Below are 18,795 nucleotides of genomic sequence, written 5' to 3' on the forward strand. Positions count from 1 at the left end.
GGAGGGGTTGTCAAAATGCAAAATGTCCTGAAAGCGTCAACGCCGAATGCACTGCCGGTGGATGCAATGTCCACTTTTGTACACTCGCCGCAGCCTTGCCTCTTAAATCTGAAGATTGTCGGCCTCTGTGCTGACGCCACGGCTGTGTTCGGTCCTGGAATTTATAGTCTGGAAAAATACCAATCTTCCACGGTGGAAGCTCCAAAGTCAAATAGTCTTCAAAAAAAAAAAGGTTTACTTTGAAAGTGAATTCACTTTACAGGCGATGTTGTCATTGACATTTGAGCAGCGCTCATCCATAGAAGTATAAAAATCAGTCTGTACAGTAGAAAGATGAAATCCGGTCCAAACAAAGACCCTTCGGAAAAGGCTTGACAGGCGCGTAATCAAGGGAACAAGGTCTTTGCATGGTCGAGCATCGCCATTGATGGTAGCTGCATTGCGCCAATAAATGTTGTGCTCTTTAACTCATTGCGTCCCTGGTACAGTATTTTCTTGCTATTCCCGTCTTCTGGCGTGCGGTGATGGTGCAACTCCAAACGGTCAACTTGAGTGACATTGGGTTTTGGAGGTTCCACTGTACTTCACCCGTGACGGTTTACCAACCATGAGTCTTCTCGTACCCGAATGTATTTTTAATCTTCATTCCAAGCGAACGGATTTTCTAATATCCGGCGAGGCTATTCGACAGGATTGTCTTTCGCAAAAGTAAATATTGTCCAGTGTCAGCTTGAGCATTGCCAAAATGAAATTGTCAAATCCCAGTCAGGTGTTTTGTATACACCTCGACGCACTCAACATTCAAAGTGTAAAAAAAAAAACAAACAAATGTGCTCTTATGAGTCAGAATGTGTTGGGAAATAAACGTTTCCCAAATGTGAGGACGCGTATTGTGTCATTAAGGCGGACCGGCCCGTCCTCAGCGCCGCCTTCCAACAAAGACGCATTGAATTTTTGGTGGACTTGTTTCTTGTGGTCTCTGAGCAAAACGACCAAAGCGGTCACGTTGCCAGCAGTTTTGACACCTGCGCTTGAAACACCAGCAAGAACGTTCCAAAAACGGCGATTACTGAGACAGCCAAAACATCCGACTTGTGAGGCGTACACAAAACCAGCAATGTTGCTTTTTCACTCCCTTCTTGCAAAATGAGCAGTTGGTGGTAAAACACTCCATTTTGTCCACGGTTTTCCTTTTTTTTTTAAATCTGCATTGCCTCCGGTGTGTAAAATTATTGTTGATGATTTGAGAAAAAATAAAACTCAGTGATGTCATACCTGTACAGATGTACGTTAAATAAATATAAAACTGGAACAAATGTAAACACTGTGTGGGAAGATCATTTGCCAAGCGTGCACTTTTTGATCGGTGTCAGGGTGACCACATCACACCAAAAGAGAACCTCTTAATTCTCAAAGTGCGCTATTCCCACCACAAAGTCTGCAGTCACATTTCAGTTGGATTGAACTTTTTAAGTCCAATCCGTTTAATAGAAATAAGCAACAAAAGAAACAATTGCAACGTGCCTGTTCTGTTACCTTTAAAAATACATGTCGTCAAATGTGACCATTTTTTTTCCCCAGTCCAGTCTTTTTACTCATTCAGTACCAGCCAATTCTAGACCAAGTCTGAAAAGACGTTTAAAAACGTCTGTGGGAGTGAATGAGTTTAAGATCCCCCTTCCCTGCATTAGTGTTCTTTCTTGCGAGGTTCTGAGGCTTTACTGAGGTTTCCGGCCTCATGCTTCAGGACGCTCAGCAGAGATTGGGAGCTCTCTAAGATCTGTCGGAGAAGAGCGGCAAATCATAGTAAACATACAGTAGCTCAAACAGATTCATCTCCTTTCAGAAAAGCGGCAGTGGCATGTTAGTTAACTTTCTGGAATTAGCGACCAGTCCATAGAGTCCTTCAAAATGGCCTCGTGGTTGACTGTCCCGCTTCTTGAAACTCTTGTCAGTGGGCCCTGAACCCCCGACTAGTCATCTGTCAGTGATGAGGTCTTATTATTGACAAATCGTACGGACTATGGATGGTAGTACGCAAATGCAAAAAAACAAAAAAAAAAACAGTGGCATGTTAGTTAACTTTCTGGAATTAGCGACCAGTCCATAGAGTCCTTCAAAATGGCCTCGTGGTTGACTGTCCCGCTTCTTGAAACTCTTGTCAGTGGGCCCTGAACCCCCGACTAGTCATCTGTCAGTGATGAGGTCTTATTATTGACAAATCGTACGGACTATGGATGGTAGTACGCAAATGCAAAAAAACAAAAAAAAAAAAATGATAAGTGGACTCACTTGTGAGATGCTCTACAGTGCTGATCCGAAGAGTGGCTACTGAGTGAGTAAAACCAGTATCGTTGAAAAAATAGCCCACCTTAGTGTATGCAGCCTCGGTCTCGGCAATGGTGCGGTCGAAAGTGGCGCGTGCGGCCATTCTTTGTGCCAGGCTTTCATTGACTTTACTCAGCTTTCCGGAGAAGACGCGGATGTCATGCTGCAGTCGTTCCTTCTCCTCTTCCTCCAGCTTGATCTGCCGGTTTAACTCTTCCCGCTTGGAGCAGAGGTCCTCGATACCTGGGGGACAAAAAAAAAAAGTTGATCAATGTCCTAACTCAGTGATGGGCAGCTCTGGTCCTCGAGGGCCACTATTTGGCATGTTTTAGATGTTTCCTTCTTCCAGCGCGCATGATTAACATGATCAGGATGGTTGTCAGTCTTTTGCAGCGCCAAGATTAGAAAATGGATGGATGGATGCTGTCCTTTACTCATCTGGAAAGACGCATGTTATTTTCAAAAGAGAAAAAAAGGGCATTCGTTCATTTTGAATGAATTCCTTCTGTCTGCGGCAAGGGGCGCTGATCAAGAGCAGGAGGACTTACAATTGACGAGCTCGTTATTGTAATTCTGCAAAGCAGCAGCTTGTTGGCTCATGGCGGAGTTCTCTCAGGTCGCTTCAACCGCGTGTGAACGGGACGCGGGTCCTGCATCCTCTTTCGTTACGGTGACGTAAATCACACCGCTTTTTGATGTCACATTTCAAAGAGTACGCAAAGTGAGGCCAGTGCACTGAGTGGGGTTTCATCTTGGAAATCAGCGACGATCCATCCCTGCCCGGAAAAGAGCTGCGCAAGAAAAATCTGCCCGCACGCAGGTATTCATTGAACAACATCTACATACGGAATGGTTTGTGATGGTCGGGTCATTGAAAACGGGCTATTTGTTGCTAAAAGTTGCTAAATGACGTTGCCGTTGCGTGATGATGTCATTGCGCAATTTGCCGTTTCTCTCAACTTTTTACACGTAAAGGACCAACTCCAAAAGGCCAATTTTAAAATATCGAAACGTAGTCGTTAGGGGTCATCAAAAAAAAATTGGATGTTTTATTCCTCCAGAAGGACACACTGCCAGTTGAAGATCTGGAGACATTTTTCTATTCAATCGCATGAGAAGTGTTTCAAAACTTCTGACTGGTTGAAATGCTTTTCGTCGAGACGAGCTTGAAGTTTGGCTGTCGTATTTTGTAGTATTATTTAGGGGTGAGCCCTTTTCAGATTAATGCTATTGTGTGTTACTTTGACTCCCTAACCCAATGGTACTCGAAACTAAATGTTATTAAATGATGGGATTGAAATTTCAACGGAACTCCCAATGCACTTTGTTTGTTCAAGGCAGACCGGCTACGTGTGTTTTTGCCATATCACAATCACGTTTTTCCTGACTGGAAACTATTTCTGAAGTCAGAAGTTAAAATATATTTTTTTAAAAGGGGAATTGTAGCAAAGCGCATGCATTTTAGCGTTTGAGTCAATGTTCTTAAGAACAAGGAAAAAACGGAATGAAATAAGAAATATATTTACCAATTTTTTTAGGATCTGGCATGGGAACAGAAAAAAGATTTGGGAAGATGATTTAAAACAAATAATTTAGAGAAGGAACATCAGTGCGTTTTAGCAATTGAGTCAACTTTGACACTGTAGAGGACAGTATTTAACATTTATTAGTGCAAAAACTTAAAATCAAATCCAAATTCTTGAAACAGTTCCTTGTGCAGTCTTTCTCGAAGCACTTCCTCTACAAATTCAGTGCTCTTTCCTCCGGGGCTCTGAGGTTTTACTGAAGTTTCCCGCTTGCTGCTTCAGGACACTCAGTAAGGACTGTGAACTCTCCAAGATCTGTATGAGGAGAGCAGGAAATTACATGAAACAATCAGCAGATCAAAGACGGCGTTTGCACAGCGAAGTGCGTTGTTTTTCTTTAATAAGAGCGCCGTTGGCTTGATAGTGAGGCCAGTTGAAAAGGTCAGCATCAACAGAGTAGGCCTTGCGCAAATATTTTCCATATAAAACTTTTTCAACACCTGGGTCAGTTATTACCGTTTTTTTTTTAAGCCAACAGTCTTGAATTCGGGTCTTAAAATGTACACGTTTTAACCAGAGTCTCTGGTGAGTACAATTCCTTCCAACTTGGAAACAGTAAATATTCAATAGTAAAAAAAACGCAAAGTGTGAAAGAACAGTCAAGAGATAAACTTCAAGACAGGCACGTGAATTAGGACAAACACCTTGGTGTATGCAGCCTCAGTCTCTGCGATGGTGCGGTCGATGGTGTTGTGTGCGGCCATTTTTTGTGCCAGGCTTTCATTAACTCTGCTCAGCTTCTCCGAGAGGCTTCGGATGTCATGCTGAAGTCGTTCCTTTTCTTCCTCCTCCAGCTTGATCTGAAGGCTCAATTCTTCTCGCTTGGAGCACAGGTCATCAAAACCTGCGATGGACAAACGGGGAAAAAAATATTGCATCTGGACGGCCTCAAAACAAGCTCGAATGTAATATTTTCTTTCTTGAACTTACATCTACAGGGGGTAAATACGATAAGATTAAGATAAGATATCCTTTATTTTTCCCACCAATACTGCATTTAAATGAATCCCAAGGGTAAAATTTGGAAGACCCCAAAATGTAATGTATTGGCTGGTTTCAGTGCAGAAAAATAATTAAAGATGAAAAAAGTCAAAGTGGCCCTGGCACCCTTCGGTGGTTTTCTGTATACAGCTCTTGGATGGAAAAAGCCTGCTGCAGACTTTTAGAAAATATTGGGCTGTATCGTGATCGCGTTTAGTTTACAGAATGTCCACGGGACGGAGTCATGAGTTGTACAGTATACTGATCACATTAGTCATGTTTGTTAGACACGTTGGGCTTTTTAATAATGTGGACTCATTCCTAAAAAAGAGCGAACCTCATATTAGAGATGCCGTTGCTATTTTTTTTTTTTTTAGCAAAATCATCATCGATAAATAAACCACTTACACTTGACGAGTTCATTGTTGTAGGTCTGCAAAGCAGCAGCTTGTTGAGCCAAAAAATGTGATAAGTGGACTCACTTGTGAGATGCTCTACAGTGCTGATCCGAAGAGTGGCTACTGAGTGAGTAAAACCAGTATCGTTGAAAAAATAGCCCACCTTAGTGTATGCAGCCTCGGTCTCGGCAATGGTGCGGTCGAAAGTGGCGCGTGCGGCCATTCTTTGTGCCAGGCTTTCATTGACTTTACTCAGCTTTCCGGAGAAGACGCGGATGTCATGCTGCAGTCGTTCCTTCTCCTCTTCCTCCAGCTTGATCTGCCGGTTTAACTCTTCCCGCTTGGAGCAGAGGTCCTCGATACCTGGGGGACAAAAAAAAAAAGTTGATCAATGTCCTAACTCAGTGATGGGCAGCTCTGGTCCTCGAGGGCCACTATTTGGCATGTTTTAGATGTTTCCTTCTTCCAGCGCGCATGATTAACATGATCAGGATGGTTGTCAGTCTTTTGCAGCGCCAAGATTAGAAAATGGATGGATGGATGCTGTCCTTTACTCATCTGGAAAGACGCATGTTATTTTCAAAAGAGAAAAAAAGGGCATTCGTTCATTTTGAATGAATTCCTTCTGTCTGCGGCAAGGGGCGCTGATCAAGAGCAGGAGGACTTACAATTGACGAGCTCGTTATTGTAATTCTGCAAAGCAGCAGCTTGTTGGCTCATGGCGGAGTTCTCTCAGGTCGCTTCAACCGCGTGTGAACGGGACGCGGGTCCTGCATCCTCTTTCGTTACGGTGACGTAAATCACACCGCTTTTTGATGTCACATTTCAAAGAGTACGCAAAGTGAGGCCAGTGCACTGAGTGGGGTTTCATCTTGGAAATCAGCGACGATCCATCCCTGCCCGGAAAAGAGCTGCGCAAGAAAAATCTGCCCGCACGCAGGTATTCATTGAACAACATCTACATACGGAATGGTTTGTGATGGTCGGGTCATTGAAAACGGGCTATTTGTTGCTAAAAGTTGCTAAATGACGTTGCCGTTGCGTGATGATGTCATTGCGCAATTTGCCGTTTCTCTCAACTTTTTACACGTAAAGGACCAACTCCAAAAGGCCAATTTTAAAATATCGAAACGTAGTCGTTAGGGGTCATCAAAAAAAAATTGGATGTTTTATTCCTCCAGAAGGACACACTGCCAGTTGAAGATCTGGAGACATTTTTCTATTCAATCGCATGAGAAGTGTTTCAAAACTTCTGACTGGTTGAAATGCTTTTCGTCGAGACGAGCTTGAAGTTTGGCTGTCGTATTTTGTAGTATTATTTAGGGGTGAGCCCTTTTCAGATTAATGCTATTGTGTGTTACTTTGACTCCCTAACCCAATGGTACTCGAAACTAAATGTTATTAAATGATGGGATTGAAATTTCAACGGAACTCCCAATGCACTTTGTTTGTTCAAGGCAGACCGGCTACGTGTGTTTTTGCCATATCACAATCACGTTTTTCCTGACTGGAAACTATTTCTGAAGTCAGAAGTTAAAATATATTTTTTTAAAAGGGGAATTGTAGCAAAGCGCATGCATTTTAGCGTTTGAGTCAATGTTCTTAAGAACAAGGAAAAAACGGAATGAAATAAGAAATATATTTACCAATTTTTTTAGGATCTGGCATGGGAACAGAAAAAAGATTTGGGAAGATGATTTAAAACAAATAATTTAGAGAAGGAACATCAGTGCGTTTTAGCAATTGAGTCAACTTTGACACTGTAGAGGACAGTATTTAACATTTATTAGTGCAAAAACTTAAAATCAAATCCAAATTCTTGAAACAGTTCCTTGTGCAGTCTTTCTCGAAGCACTTCCTCTACAAATTCAGTGCTCTTTCCTCCGGGGCTCTGAGGTTTTACTGAAGTTTCCCGCTTGCTGCTTCAGGACACTCAGTAAGGACTGTGAACTCTCCAAGATCTGTATGAGGAGAGCAGGAAATTACATGAAACAATCAGCAGATCAAAGACGGCGTTTGCACAGCGAAGTGCGTTGTTTTTCTTTAATAAGAGCGCCGTTGGCTTGATAGTGAGGCCAGTTGAAAAGGTCAGCATCAACAGAGTAGGCCTTGCGCAAATATTTTCCATATAAAACTTTTTCAACACCTGGGTCAGTTATTACCGTTTTTTTTTTAATTACATGAAACAATCAGCAGATCAAAGACGGCGTTTGCACAGCGAAGTGCGTTGTTTTTCTTTAATAAGAGCGCCGTTGGCTTGATAGTGAGGCCAGTTGAAAAGGTCAGCATCAACAGAGTAGGCCTTGCGCAAATATTTTCCATATAAAACTTTTTCAACACCTGGGTCAGTTATTACCGTTTTTTTTTTAAGCCAACAGTCTTGAATTCGGGTCTTAAAATGTACACGTTTTAACCAGAGTCTCTGGTGAGTACAATTCCTTCCAACTTGGAAACAGTAAATATTCAATAGTAAAAAAAACGCAAAGTGTGAAAGAACAGTCAAGAGATAAACTTCAAGACAGGCACGTGAATTAGGACAAACACCTTGGTGTATGCAGCCTCAGTCTCTGCGATGGTGCGGTCGATGGTGTTGTGTGCGGCCATTTTTTGTGCCAGGCTTTCATTAACTCTGCTCAGCTTCTCCGAGAGGCTTCGGATGTCATGCTGAAGTCGTTCCTTTTCTTCCTCCTCCAGCTTGATCTGAAGGCTCAATTCTTCTCGCTTGGAGCACAGGTCATCAAAACCTGCGATGGACAAACGGGGAAAAAAATATTGCATCTGGACGGCCTCAAAACAAGCTCGAATGTAATATTTTCTTTCTTGAACTTACATCTACAGGGGGTAAATACGATAAGATTAAGATAAGATATCCTTTATTTTTCCCACCAATACTGCATTTAAATGAATCCCAAGGGTAAAATTTGGAAGACCCCAAAATGTAATGTATTGGCTGGTTTCAGTGCAGAAAAATAATTAAAGATGAAAAAAGTCAAAGTGGCCCTGGCACCCTTCGGTGGTTTTCTGTATACAGCTCTTGGATGGAAAAAGCCTGCTGCAGACTTTTAGAAAATATTGGGCTGTATCGTGATCGCGTTTAGTTTACAGAATGTCCACGGGACGGAGTCATGAGTTGTACAGTATACTGATCACATTAGTCATGTTTGTTAGACACGTTGGGCTTTTTAATAATGTGGACTCATTCCTAAAAAAGAGCGAACCTCATATTAGAGATGCCGTTGCTATTTTTTTTTTTTTTAGCAAAATCATCATCGATAAATAAACCACTTACACTTGACGAGTTCATTGTTGTAGGTCTGCAAAGCAGCAGCTTGTTGAGCCATGCTGAAGTCAGCTGACAACCGTTGTTAAGGTTCTCTCAAACTTGTAAACTACAAACTCAAAACACGGGGCTGAGGTGCGCCAAACCTATAATTTTCCGCGCGGAGTTTTTTTTTCCCACAAAGTGCGTCGGAAAGCAATGAGACAAATGTATGATTTTATAAATATAAATTAAACAGGTTTTGCTCAGCCAGCATTTGTACTGCACAGTATTGTTATTTTTTTAGTGGCTGCACTTCCTCTTTTACTTCTTCGTGGTTTAACGGCGGTTGAAAACTAAGTTGGTACATTTTCGCCACCTATTGACTTGGAATGGTAACTACTGGGGTTTGCTGACTTGTGGAGTGTGGACTCAGCAGTTCGTTTGAATAAGATAAATGATAACAAAACAAAAACAAGTTTAGATTTTGACATTATTTTTTTGGGGGGAGGGGGGACAAATACACCTCCCCCAATGATTTTAACATTGATGTGTTTTGTCGAGATCGTTCTTGTATTACAGGGTCTCTCGATCCTGTATTCATCACACAGTACTGTACTATAATTAACCAGCCACTCTGCGTCACACGTTCTACATTTCATGGGCACGGCCTTCCTGCGTGGAGTTTGCATAATCCACCCGCCATTGAGTTGCGGATGTCATGCTGAAGTCGTTCCTTTTCTTCCTCCTCCAGCTTGATCTGAAGGCTCAATTCTTCTCGCTTGGAGCACAGGTCATCAAAACCTGCGATGGACAAACGGGGAAAAAAATATTGCATCTGGACGGCCTCAAAACAAGCTCGAATGTAATATTTTCTTTCTTGAACTTACATCTACAGGGGGTAAATACGATAAGATTAAGATAAGATATCCTTTATTTTTCCCACCAATACTGCATTTAAATGAATCCCAAGGGTAAAATTTGGAAGACCCCAAAATGTAATGTATTGGCTGGTTTCAGTGCAGAAAAATAATTAAAGATGAAAAAAGTCAAAGTGGCCCTGGCACCCTTCGGTGGTTTTCTGTATACAGCTCTTGGATGGAAAAAGCCTGCTGCAGACTTTTAGAAAATATTGGGCTGTATCGTGATCGCGTTTAGTTTACAGAATGTCCACGGGACGGAGTCATGAGTTGTACAGTATACTGATCACATTAGTCATGTTTGTTAGACACGTTGGGCTTTTTAATAATGTGGACTCATTCCTAAAAAAGAGCGAACCTCATATTAGAGATGCCGTTGCTATTTTTTTTTTTTTTAGCAAAATCATCATCGATAAATAAACCACTTACACTTGACGAGTTCATTGTTGTAGGTCTGCAAAGCAGCAGCTTGTTGAGCCATGCTGAAGTCAGCTGACAACCGTTGTTAAGGTTCTCTCAAACTTGTAAACTACAAACTCAAAACACGGGGCTGAGGTGCGCCAAACCTATAATTTTCCGCGCGGAGTTTTTTTTTCCCACAAAGTGCGTCGGAAAGCAATGAGACAAATGTATGATTTTATAAATATAAATTAAACAGGTTTTGCTCAGCCAGCATTTGTACTGCACAGTATTGTTATTTTTTTAGTGGCTGCACTTCCTCTTTTACTTCTTCGTGGTTTAACGGCGGTTGAAAACTAAGTTGGTACATTTTCGCCACCTATTGACTTGGAATGGTAACTACTGGGGTTTGCTGACTTGTGGAGTGTGGACTCAGCAGTTCGTTTGAATAAGATAAATGATAACAAAACAAAAACAAGTTTAGATTTTGACATTATTTTTTTGGGGGGAGGGGGGACAAATACACCTCCCCCAATGATTTTAACATTGATGTGTTTTGTCGAGATCGTTCTTGTATTACAGGGTCTCTCGATCCTGTATTCATCACACAGTACTGTACTATAATTAACCAGCCACTCTGCGTCACACGTTCTACATTTCATGGGCACGGCCTTCCTGCGTGGAGTTTGCATAATCCACCCGCCATTGCGTTGTTGTTCTCCGGGTACTCTAGTCTCGCTCCCTACCACATTCTAAAACCATACTTCTTAGGTGAATTTAAAACTCAACATCAGCCAGCATTACCACGACCATAATTTAAATGCAAATGTATTGTACCAAAAAGTTGAATATAACTACTGTACAGTACTCGATTGTACTTGGGCAGTGATTATTTCGTTAACCGCCAGAGGGAGGGCGCTTACCACTCGTGGTTCTAGTTAGTACCTCACTGAGAATAACTCGACTAAATCGATAGCCGTGAACGTGAGAGTGAGTGAGACAGTGCATCGGGAAGGTAATCATACCGTTTCACTTTTTTCAAAATTTGGTTGTTACAGCCTCATCTGAAAAGGGAATGAATTCATTTTCACCCTCAAAATTCTACACACCACCACCCAAGATGACGATCTGAAAGGGTATTTCTTTTGTTAAATCTTGAGTGCATCTTCGGCAGTAATTACAGCCTCCAATCGATTTTAATACAATGCCACAAGTTTAGCACACCTCTCTTTGTGCAGTTTTGCCCATTCCTCTTTGGAGAGGAATGGTGAGCATCAATGCACAGCCATTTCTCTGGCTGGGCCCACCCACAGTTGTCCTGAAACCACCCCCGATATGCCTCTCACAGCAGACTACACCCTGAACTGGTCGCCAACTAAGGTGTGATATCGCGATAGACAGACAAGACCGACTCAGGTGTGATATCACATCATTTGGAGGGGGGAAATCTATTTAAGGGACGTCATCGCACGTGGGCGGAGCTTAGGTCCAGGCACCATGGCTTCGGCAGAGACCGAGGTGAGTGAGTGAATCTTATCTAACTGCAAGATTGCTTCACTTTTCGCTTCGTTCCCACTTGCCAAGAATGTATGACTCCACCGTTTGCAGTGGCTACGTGGCAAAGCGGGAGAATTGTCTTAATGTAGGCGTCTGTTTGTGTCCATTTCCCGCTGCCAGCCTGTGCTCTCTTGCTTTTGTGCTTACCGGAGGGCTGCTGAACGTGTAGGAAGATGCTGCGCCCGCGCCCCGGAACCTGAATGGTGTGTCCGGGCGCGTTTTGTGCTAAGCTCACCGTCTTGCTCATACATGGTCCATGTCCAAGGCAATATCTTACCCCTGTCTGCGTTAAGCCTTCAAAATAAACCACAGCGGGATTCATTCTGGCCCTTTGAAATTAACGCCGTTCACGATTTGGCGGTGTTGAATTTTACCGGCGAAGTGGTGGCTAATTGCATAGTGCCGTTTAGCTTTTTGCTAGTTAGCAGACTGTGCATAAATACGAGCAACGCGATGTTTTTGAAGACGCTTGGTTAGTGCCTCATTCAAATGAAAATTAAGTGAAAGTCCGTTTTAATAGTGGAAGGAATACACTACAATGTTTGGCTCTGTTGGTCTATGGCTCATATACAGCACTCTGCTAGCTACATCAACATTGAAGGATGAGCAGCTTCCGAAGGAATACACTACAACGTTTGGCTCTGTTGGTCCACTATGCTAGCTACATCAACATTGAAGGATGAGCAGCTTCCACTGTAAACACATGGCACTGTCTCATAAGCCTCGTCCTTCCTCGCGTATTAAACAAGCATCACTTTATTTCTTCTTTTTGTAGGTACCTTAGTATACTTCCTGTGTAATACATATTTTGTTTGGCGTGTTATTGTCGTGGCTTTCTGTCTTCGCTAAACACTCCGGGCTAACTTAACTCAAAACAGAAAGCAAAATACAGTCATTCTACCGTGACAAAAGATAGATGTCACGGAATGTAGTCATCCACATAAGCGTTCGTGTATTTTTATATATTTTTTTGCCTTTTGAGGTGCGAGGGGGTGGGGGGGGCGGGGGTCGCTCATTATGCGTTGTGATTGCATCGACTGACTTGAAAGGTGGAGGGTGAAGGCTTCATCTGTTGATGGTCATGGTTTGGTCTTCTGGAACACATTGATAGTTGTTGGCTTTCTATAAACCTCATGCATGATACAAAAGACTTCATTTTGTTTGTATTTGTGTTGTTTTATTTTCACTGAATCGTCATCGGGCTGTGCATTTGGTACCTGTGCCTTCAGTGAGAATGTACTCGAGCTGATACCACCACTATCGCCTCACAATTACAGAAACCGTCAATAGTTTACAAAAGCACAGTAAAGTAACACGCAACTGTGCCACGCACGTCACCCGGAGCCGTTCAAAATCAATATTTATCGAACAACCAAAGTATAAATAGACATCACACTGTAGATGCTGATTATTAAATGTGCGCAGAATGCTCCAGACATTGTTTGCTAGTCGAACTTGACTTGCTCTGACCAGCTCATCAAAGGACGAAAAAAATGCTGACATTATCATGAGCCAGTTGGCCCTGAGGGGGAAATTTGATTGGTTAAAGAAACAGTCTCTATGCTCACACAGTTTTAAATTGCATAGGCCAGCACGACTGATTCTGAAGTCCCTGTGCAGATTGACATAAAATCCACATTCATGTTCTGGAAATCAGTGCAACCAAGAGAAAAGCTATGAACCAAATACATTAATATGATTTGATTTCATGGAGAAAATATTAGGATTGAGGTTGTGAATATGGGTCAGCACTTCTGAACCGATAAAAGGTGCCTCTGGCGGCCCATTTCGAGGTATTGATGAGGAAACAGAGCATTATTGTAACTTTTGATGAATATCTGGTGTTCCCATCTGTCTAGTCTTGTATTCGCGAAAACTGCGCATTTGCAATACCCTTGGTTAATTTTACTGGAAGGCATCACGGTAGGAATGAATGTGACGTCACGTCATTGACTGGGCTGGCCCCAAATTATACAGCCATCTATCCATGTTCAATTTGCGTTTTGGATGAACAGGTTTAGGATCACAAAAGAGGTGCTTAACCTAGGTTTTTTTTCCGTTCGTTCTTGAGACAGCCATACTCTTTGCATTCTGCCAGGATAGCTTTTTCAAAGACCAGAATCCTGTGCGGAACAGGTACCGTAAGCAATTGCACTTCCTGCAGGCCAGGAAGGAGCAAGTACGTCTGTGTTTGCTGCCATGGTGTCTCAAGACGAGATATATCCCGCTAGAAATCCGTAGATGATGTTGGATGTAGCCATAACAGATTCACGATAGGAAGAAACACGGTGACTGACTCCGTTGATTCTTTGATACACGTCAGTGAGTTAAGGTGACTCATCCGAAGACAGAAGTCAATGGGTTCTTGCGGTCTCAAAGAAATGTTGGGAATTCAAGTGCGTATTCTCTGTGGGGACGTATGAAGACGAGGACCAACAGAGGGAGCCACCATGCCACATGGATGCCGAGGTGAATGTGTATGGGGGGGGGGCCGCTTGCGCATGCTCTCTCGCTCTCAGTCAACCGTGCTCTCCCTTCTCTTCCTGGCTCCCTCTTCTCGGTGGAGGCCAAGAGAAGAAAGCAGGTATGATGCTTCATGGAGTCGCAAAAGGCACGCGAGGTTGCATTCTGTTCTTTGTGCTTGGTTGCTTCGGAATAGACTGAGCAGATTCATTGCCTTGCGTCATTCTTTCTGGGAGCCATGCACTGTCCTACGTTTCATACCAGAATCCACTGCCGCTGTGCTTTTGTGTTGCGGTGGTCTCTGCAAAGTGTTGCTTTTTAAGAAATACTGCTGCTGCTGCTGCTTTTGATTCCTCTTTCATGAAATATGTGATGCGACTTCATTCTCGAGTCTCGAGGAGCAGTCATCGTGTTGGCAGTAAGGCAACTGTTTCACAGGCAGATAGGAGCCTGCACTGTTGGGAATCCCGTTTTGGGAGAAGAGCAGCTTGTGGCTTGCTTCAAAGCTCCCCCCAGCCCTTGGCTCAGCACATGCACCGGGTTGAAAACGTGACATCATATCCGTACCCTCTTTGTCTTTTTTGTCTCCCCGAGTCCCAGGGATTGATAGGTATCTTCAGTGAAGGAATCTCATTGACCATCCCGGAGCAGGGAGATGATTCATCATCAGCCTTTCAAACATGCGCACTTTAGATTTGATGGGACCTGCCATTTCAAATAATCTCATCCTATTGTGATCAAACAACTGTATGGTTCAGAGTTGAAAATGCCACTACTGTTTGGGACGGTCAGGAACACAGCTTTTGTTTTCTTTTGCTGAATACAATGCAAGGTTCCTTCCCCCACATCGTTGTTTCATCTTAGGAGTGATGGTGACATGTTGCCACTGGCTTTGTAGCTGTTAAGGTAGTTGTGACTTCTGACCTCATGTGTTAAGAGAGAACGTGAACTCACTGAGCAATCGATTACATTTAAGGACAGGTAATGAGTCATCTCTTGATCAGAGCAAATCTTACCCCCGTGGTGTGTATGTAAAGGCTCCATTGTTGGAAAGTCTTAATTTTTGAAACCTGAATTCTGATGTGGAATTCAGAGACCTCACCCTTTTTGACGACATCCTAAAAAAAATGTACTTTTGATCTTTGACTGGCATTTGCAAGTTCATTAAGTAGCCTCCCTAAAGGCGAGCATTGGCATCCGGGCCCCTACGTTCCCCATCGAGTGGAAAACCGCGGCGATGGCAGCATTGTGGCGGTAAACAATCCAGTCGCGAAATGGCGGAGATCTGCAGACAGGCCTCTCTGCCTCCCTTCCCCCTCCCTCTCGCTCCTGATATGGCAAATGTTCAACTGTCCACCACTAGGGGGGAGGAAAGAGCACAAAGTCTTTCATAACTGGTTCTCCCCAGTCCATGGGAAGAATGAACCCAAGGCTTATTTTTCCTTGGCGCACACATTCAGACCAAGTTCTTTCTGACCACTGACCTGTGAGAATTGCCCCCCCCAGGTCGAGATGTTCTCTGGGAGCCACGTTAAGTCTGACTCATGGGCCTGACCTTGCCGCTGTCTGACATGGAGCTTGTTCACCCTTGGCTCAGAGACTCATTGGAGTACGGCTCTGTAAATGGAACGCGGAGTCTTCGAGAGCTGTTTTGTGGTTGTTGACAGAATGCCTACCTTTCTGATGATTGTCCTATCTGAGTCTTTGGTGCGCATACATCCACTGGATGAGCCATGAAAGGCAGCATTCCGTTCTCTCGGCTGTAGGTCCTTTGATTGGGCTTCTGTCGATTTAAGAGCAGAAAACATTCAAGAGCAATCTTGGTTTTTGCTGCCTCAGACAGCATAGCTTTATGGGGAACAGCTGGTTTGACTGAAATTGTTTAGTTAAAAGGCAGCTCTTCAGGTGAAAACATTTCATTCCATATGAGAAAGGCTCGTAACGATGAAGCAAAGCATAGAATGTCACATTTGATAACATCAATATGGACCCCGTGCCATTTTTTTCTCTGCTGCTTTTTTGCAGCAATCACCCCTTTTCGACAGTGGCCGGTATTCATGATAATTCACGTATACAGTGAAATGTATTTTTTGAATCCACACACATTTAGAAGGCTACTCTGATAATTCTCTTCTTCCATTAGCCCACTGGTCTTGCCAAAGGCAACGTTTACAAAGGTGAAGAACCATCTAATAAGGAGGGACTGGACCTGGCAAACAATGGAGGCGCAGGTATCATTGGTATTTATTCATGACATACAAATACAACTAAACTATATTAATAGCCAACCCCAGGCTGTTATAAAGTATTTTGCATGGAGGAAAATGAGCCAGTTGAAAGGACTTTTTTTTTTTAAACAAAATGATCAATGCTGAACATGTTTCTTTTTCCAATCTAATGATACACTTTTGGTTGTGACCCGTAGAAAAATGCAAAGCAGAAGCGGACAGGCTGGCCTCCTCTCCCGTCGCAGAACCAATGCTTAATGGCACCGAATGTGACGACGCAAGGCACAACAGCCCGACGTGCGTTTCGACAACAGGCCACGGCATGGAGTTAGCATTGGTAAATGAAAATGGGACGTCGGACATGGAGACGCCACACGGTTCTGTTACTGGGAGCAATGGATTTATTCTCATTAAGCCGCAACAGGAGGACAGCTCGGAAGCCACGCCTGATATGACAAATTCCCCCCACAGGACTAACCGGCCACCTTCAAACACCCCCACAGGGGTACACTTGACCAAATCTCCCCCTTCCTCAGCCTCCGGGTCCCCTCAGACTTTAGGTGCACTAAGGACCGACCCTATTACAGGAACTACAACAGAGCTGGAGACAATAGACTCTAAAAATGGCACAGCCGCCACTACCACAGCTTCAACAACCATCATGATACACAGAGCTCGCAAAACCATGTCGAGGCCTGCTGTCACTCTGGAACAAAAGGTAAATGATTCCAATGTTGGGGTTTTCTTTTTCCTTCACATTCTTAGTTTTTAGTAGTCTGAGCCCTTTATCATCATTCCCCCCTATTTAAAAAAAAAAAAAAAAAAAAAATCACATTTTTTAAAAATAGCCCCTAAAATTTGCTACAACTGGGAAAAACCGTGCATTCACTCCAACTCTGTTCTTTGTGCTTGGTTGCTTCGGAATAGACTGAGCAGATTCATTGCCTTGCGTCATTCTTTCTGGGAGCCATGCACTGTCCTACGTTTCATACCAGAATCCACTGCCGCTGTGCTTTTGTGTTGCGGTGGTCTCTGCAAAGTGTTGCTTTTTAAGAAATACTGCTGCTGCTGCTGCTTTTGATTCCTCTTTCATGAAATATGTGATGCGACTTCATTCTTGAGTCTCGAGGAGCAGTCATCGTGTTGGCAGTAAGGCAACTGTTTCACAGGCAGATAGGAGCCTGCACTGTTGGGAATCCCGTTTTGGGAGAAGAGCAGCTTGTGGCTTGCTTCAAAGCTCCCCCCAGCCCTTGGCTCAGCGCATGCACCGGGTTGAAAACGTGACATCATATCCGTACCCTCTTTGTCTTTTTTGTCTCCCCGAGTCCCAGGGATTGATAGGTATCTTCAGTGAAGGAATCTCATTGACCATCCCGGAGCAGGGAGATGATTCATCATCAGCCTTTCAAACATGCGCACTTTAGATTTGATGGGACCTGCCATTTCAAATAATCTCATCCTATTGTGATCAAACAACTGTATGGTTCAGAGTTGAAAATGCCACTACTGTTTGGGACGGTCAGGAACACAGCTTTTGTTTTCTTTTGCTGAATACAATGCAAGGTTCCTTCCCCCACATCGTTGTTTCATCTTAGGAGTGATGGTGACATGTTGCCACTGGCTTTGTAGCTGTTAAGGTAGTTGTGACTTCTGACCTCATGTGTTAAGAGAGAACGTGAACTCACTGAGCAATCGATTACATTTAAGGACAGGTAATGAGTCATCTCTTGATCAGAGCAAATCTTACCCCCGTGGTGTGTATGTAAAGGCTCCATTGTTGGAAAGTCTTAATTTTTGAAACCTGAATTCTGATGTGGAATTCAGAGACCTCACCCTTTTTGACGACATCCTAAAAAAAATGTACTTTTGATCTTTGACTGGCATTTGCAAGTTCATTAAGTAGCCTCCCTAAAGGCGAGCATTGGCATCCGGGCCCCTACGTTCCCCATCGAGTGGAAAACCGCGGCGATGGCAGCATTGTGGCGGTAAACAATCCAGTCGCGAAATGGCGGAGATCTGCAGACAGGCCTCTCTGCCTCCCTTCCCCCTCCCTCTCGCTCCTGATATGGCAAATGTTCAACTGTCCACCACTAGGGGGGAGGAAAGAGCACAAAGTCTTTCATAACTGGTTCTCCCCAGTCCATGGGAAGAATGAACCCAAGGCTTATTTTTCCTTGGCGCACACATTCAGACCAAGTTCTTTCTGACCACTGACCTGTGAGAATTGCCCCCCCCAGGTCGAGATGTTCTCTGGGAGCCACGTTAAGTCTGACTCATGGGCCTGACCTTGCCGCTGTCTGACATGGAGCTTGTTCACCCTTGGCTCAGAGACTCATTGGAGTACGGCTCTGTAAATGGAACGCGGAGTCTTCGAGAGCTGTTTTGTGGTTGTTGACAGAATGCCTACCTTTCTGATGATTGTCCTATCTGAGTCTTTGGTGCGCATACATCCACTGGATGAGCCATGAAAGGCAGCATTCCGTTCTCTCGGCTGTAGGTCCTTTGATTGGGCTTCTGTCGATTTAAGAGCAGAAAACATTCAAGAGCAATCTTGGTTTTTGCTGCCTCAGACAGCATAGCTTTATGGGGAACAGCTGGTTTGACTGAAATTGTTTAGTTAAAAGGCAGCTCTTCAGGTGAAAACATTTCATTCCATATGAGAAAGGCTCGTAACGA

General features: G+C 43.6%; 4 protein-coding genes across 6 annotated transcripts; 1 reads left to right on the plus strand and 3 right to left on the minus strand.

The window, feature by feature from the left end:
• Positions 1 to 1,604: 1,604 nt before the first annotated feature.
• LOC109527078 (Sjoegren syndrome nuclear autoantigen 1) lies at positions 1,605 to 6,970 on the minus strand. Of its 2 annotated transcripts, none has more exons than XM_019888769.1 (3): positions 5,962 to 6,970; positions 5,457 to 5,656; positions 1,605 to 1,780 (listed from the first exon to the last, which is right to left on the minus strand). In XM_019888769.1, the coding sequence occupies exons 1-3, from the start codon at positions 6,011 to 6,013 to the stop codon at positions 1,688 to 1,690; spliced, it is 345 nt and encodes a 114-aa protein (XP_019744328.1). In that variant the 5' UTR covers positions 6,014 to 6,970; the 3' UTR covers positions 1,605 to 1,687. The 2 variants fall into 2 exon arrangements, with proteins under 2 accessions (XP_019744328.1, XP_019744327.1); XM_019888768.1 differs by lacking the exons at positions 5,457 to 5,656; positions 5,962 to 6,970 and adding exons at positions 2,372 to 2,571; positions 2,877 to 3,145.
• On the minus strand, positions 3,974 to 5,355 carry LOC109527057 (Sjoegren syndrome nuclear autoantigen 1-like; the record flags this gene model as incomplete). Its single annotated transcript, XM_019888743.1, has 3 exons — positions 3,974 to 4,169; positions 4,559 to 4,758; positions 5,304 to 5,355. Coding segments are annotated over 3 exons (345 nt in total), but the record flags the coding sequence as incomplete, so codon positions are not given.
• An 88-nt stretch (positions 6,971 to 7,058) lies between the features above and the next one.
• On the minus strand, positions 7,059 to 10,210 carry LOC109527077 (Sjoegren syndrome nuclear autoantigen 1-like). Of its 2 annotated transcripts, XM_019888767.1 has the most exons (4): positions 9,902 to 10,210; positions 9,271 to 9,356; positions 7,838 to 7,951; positions 7,059 to 7,254 (listed from the first exon to the last, which is right to left on the minus strand). In XM_019888767.1, exons 1-4 carry the CDS (start codon positions 9,951 to 9,953, stop codon positions 7,162 to 7,164), a joined length of 345 nt encoding a protein of 114 aa, XP_019744326.1. In that variant the 5' UTR covers positions 9,954 to 10,210; the 3' UTR covers positions 7,059 to 7,161. The 2 variants fall into 2 exon arrangements, with proteins under 2 accessions (XP_019744326.1, XP_019744325.1); XM_019888766.1 differs by lacking the exons at positions 9,271 to 9,356; positions 9,902 to 10,210 and adding an exon at positions 8,583 to 8,889 and having other exon boundaries at positions 7,838 to 8,037.
• Positions 10,211 to 11,295: 1,085 nt separating this feature from the next.
• LOC109527060 (uncharacterized) lies at positions 11,296 to 16,899 on the plus strand. The gene is made up of 4 exons (XM_019888746.1): positions 11,296 to 11,389; positions 16,035 to 16,122; positions 16,317 to 16,837; positions 16,885 to 16,899. The coding sequence occupies exons 1-4, from the start codon at positions 11,369 to 11,371 to the stop codon at positions 16,897 to 16,899; spliced, it is 645 nt and encodes a 214-aa protein (XP_019744305.1). The 5' UTR covers positions 11,296 to 11,368.
• Positions 16,900 to 18,795: the final 1,896 nt, after the last annotated feature.

This window comes from Hippocampus comes, unplaced genomic scaffold, assembly GCF_001891065.2.
Source record: "Hippocampus comes isolate QL1 unplaced genomic scaffold, H_comes_QL1_v1.1 scaffold347, whole genome shotgun sequence".
Taxonomy (NCBI): Eukaryota; Metazoa; Chordata; class Actinopteri; order Syngnathiformes; family Syngnathidae; genus Hippocampus; species Hippocampus comes.